This window comes from Bos javanicus, chromosome X, assembly GCF_032452875.1.
Source record: "Bos javanicus breed banteng chromosome X, ARS-OSU_banteng_1.0, whole genome shotgun sequence".
Taxonomy (NCBI): domain Eukaryota; kingdom Metazoa; phylum Chordata; class Mammalia; order Artiodactyla; family Bovidae; genus Bos; species Bos javanicus.
In genome coordinates this window covers 53,673,914-53,676,138 of record NC_083897.1, presented here as the reverse complement: position 1 = coordinate 53,676,138, position 2,225 = coordinate 53,673,914, and the positions used below count along the sequence as shown (strand labels likewise).

Sequence of the window (2,225 nt, the reverse complement as noted above, 5' to 3'; positions counted from 1 at the left end):
GCAAACTCAGGGAGATAGTGAAGGACAGGGAAACCTGGCATGCTGCAGTTTATGGGATTGCAAAGAGTTGGACACAACTTAGCGACTAAACAACAACAACAATGCATTCTTAAAGTTCTATCAGATATTGAATTATGAATATGATCCTTCCTGGTTGGTTGAGGACAAAAATCACCAAAGACAATTGATATTTTGTGTCTAGGGAGCTAGAAGAGGAAAGGTAACATTAACAAAAAATAAAACAAGGTGTGTACCAGGAAGATTGCTTTAAAAACTGCTTTATTAATTTCATATTATGAAAAGAATACTTTTTCTTATAACTGAATGAAATTGCCCTGCTGACAGAAAGTTATACAATGAGACAAAATAGTATTCAGTTAGAAACTGGCAAGTGGAAACACCAAAAGATTTACAAAAAAAGTAACTCAGAGAAACTACAAGCATGTAGAGCAGAGGCCATTTTATTAACCTCAGGAAACCTCTTTAACATTCAAGGTATAAGGCAAAACTCACAATGATTGTCAGGTTCAGGAGTTTGATAGGGCACATGATGTCTCATCTGCTGCTTCTTAGTCTTTCCCTTGATTTCTATTATCTGCCCCATATGCTTTTCTACATTATTTCCCACTTCATTGTGATCAATACGCCTGTTGGGTATAGCCCATCGAAAATTAGGGACAAGTCGTCTAACCCATCCCAGTCTGATATTTCCTCCAGACTTCTGGACTTTGCCCCCTCCCAAGTCGCGTGATTCCTCTCCAGTCTTCAAAGAGGCCTGGTCTCCTCGTTCGTTTTCCTGTTGGGCATCTTCCATGTTGAAACTTTCTATTGCTCGTTCCTCTTTGGAAGCCATTGCTCCTAGGAGACAGAAGATGCAACAAGGGGCTATTTTCTGGATGGAATGATCAGCACCGAGGACAGAGGCCCTACTACGCACCTCTCAGGCTTCCCAGCCCTGGTGGTCAAAGGCTTTTCAAATTTTCCTTTTCCCACCTGGGAGGCCTCCTACGCCCTCTAGGAAGCCCCCAGTCCGAGCACTACCCCCCTCCCGCGCCCCAAACCCCCCATTTTCCCTGCCGATCCAGGCCCAGGTCTCTGCAGGCACCAATATGGAGGACGGGGTTGCAGGGAGCATTTGGAGTCTTAGGGTTTTCCCCACGTTCCCCCCACCGCCCCCCACCGCCCCCCACCGCCCCCCACCGCCCAACTGTCCCTCGCACCGACCTGGGCCTATCCTTGCTGTCTCCTGCTCCTTCCGATTCTTGCTGCAAGTGCGCCGCTGCAACACTTCGACTCGCAGACCTGCAGAGGGTCGGGGTGGGGGCAGGGGGCTGCTACAGCCAGGCGCTCGGCTCCTTCCTGGCCCCGCGTCCCCTACCCCCCAGCCACCCCCACCCAGTGTGCCCCGATCCCAGGCTCAACCGCCCCCTTCTCAGTCCCCACACGCCGCGCCGACCAACATTTTATAACCCGAGAAGAACGGGGGCGGGGCAGGGGTGTGGGAAAAGCTCGCTACGGTGCGAGAAGCAGGTGTTAGCAAGGGCCTGCGGCCTTAAGGCCTCCCGGCCCGTCCCCCACCCAAGCCCCCGGGAAGGCCTACCGCTTTCGGCGGCCAAACGCCCGGTGTCGGGGCGGGGGCGGGGTGGCGTTGGAGCTGCAGTCTCCACTCCGAGGCAACGGACTCCCGAGGAGAGGTCCTCAGGCTGCGTCCGCTCGCCCGCGCCACCTTTGCCGACCCCACTCTGGGTCCCTTACCTGCTCCTCTCGCTTCTCCTGCTCTTAGGGGTCGTCCCCGGCCCGCGCTCCCTCACGGCCACCCGGAGCAGGTACCAAGAGGCGAGCCGGGTCCGACGCGAGAGCGGGGCGTGCAAGCAAGACTAGGCACTGGCCGGTCACGTGGGGCTTGTGTCACAATGGAAAGCCACGCCCTCGCCCCGCCCTTCCTGCCCCTCGGGGTCTCGCAGAGCCCTTGGTGGTGCACACACACTTTCCGTTGCCCCTCAGTCCTCCTCACCACCACCACCCGCCGCCCTGTGACACTTGTCCAGGAGCCGGCCGTAGAACCCTCCTTTCTTCACGTGTTCCTGGGCCTTTCTCTGCCGGCCACCTAAGGGCACTATCTTCCCAGGGGCCGATAGCCATTCCCATTTCTCTTCTGAGGACTTGCCTTTTCCCTCCTCTGCACCCAGGATACACCCCTCCACCTGCCGGGATTTAGGCGCAGC

The 2,225-nt window shown here is 55.4% G+C and overlaps 1 protein-coding gene across 2 annotated transcripts; it reads right to left on the bottom strand.

Moving 5' to 3' along the window:
- Window positions 1-262: 262 nt before the first annotated feature.
- On the bottom strand, window positions 263-1,844 carry LOC133242974 (protein BEX4-like). 2 transcript variants are annotated; one of them, XM_061409271.1, is made up of 3 exons: window positions 1,756-1,844; window positions 1,225-1,302; window positions 263-858 (listed from the first exon to the last, which is right to left on the bottom strand). In XM_061409271.1, the coding sequence occupies exon 3, from the start codon at window positions 851-853 to the stop codon at window positions 491-493; it is 363 nt and encodes a 120-aa protein (XP_061265255.1). In that variant the 5' UTR covers window positions 854-858; window positions 1,225-1,302; window positions 1,756-1,844; the 3' UTR covers window positions 263-490. The 2 variants fall into 2 exon arrangements, with proteins under 2 accessions (XP_061265255.1, XP_061265256.1); XM_061409272.1 differs by lacking the exon at window positions 1,756-1,844 and adding an exon at window positions 1,601-1,625.
- Between the last annotated feature and the right edge of the window lie 381 nt (window positions 1,845-2,225).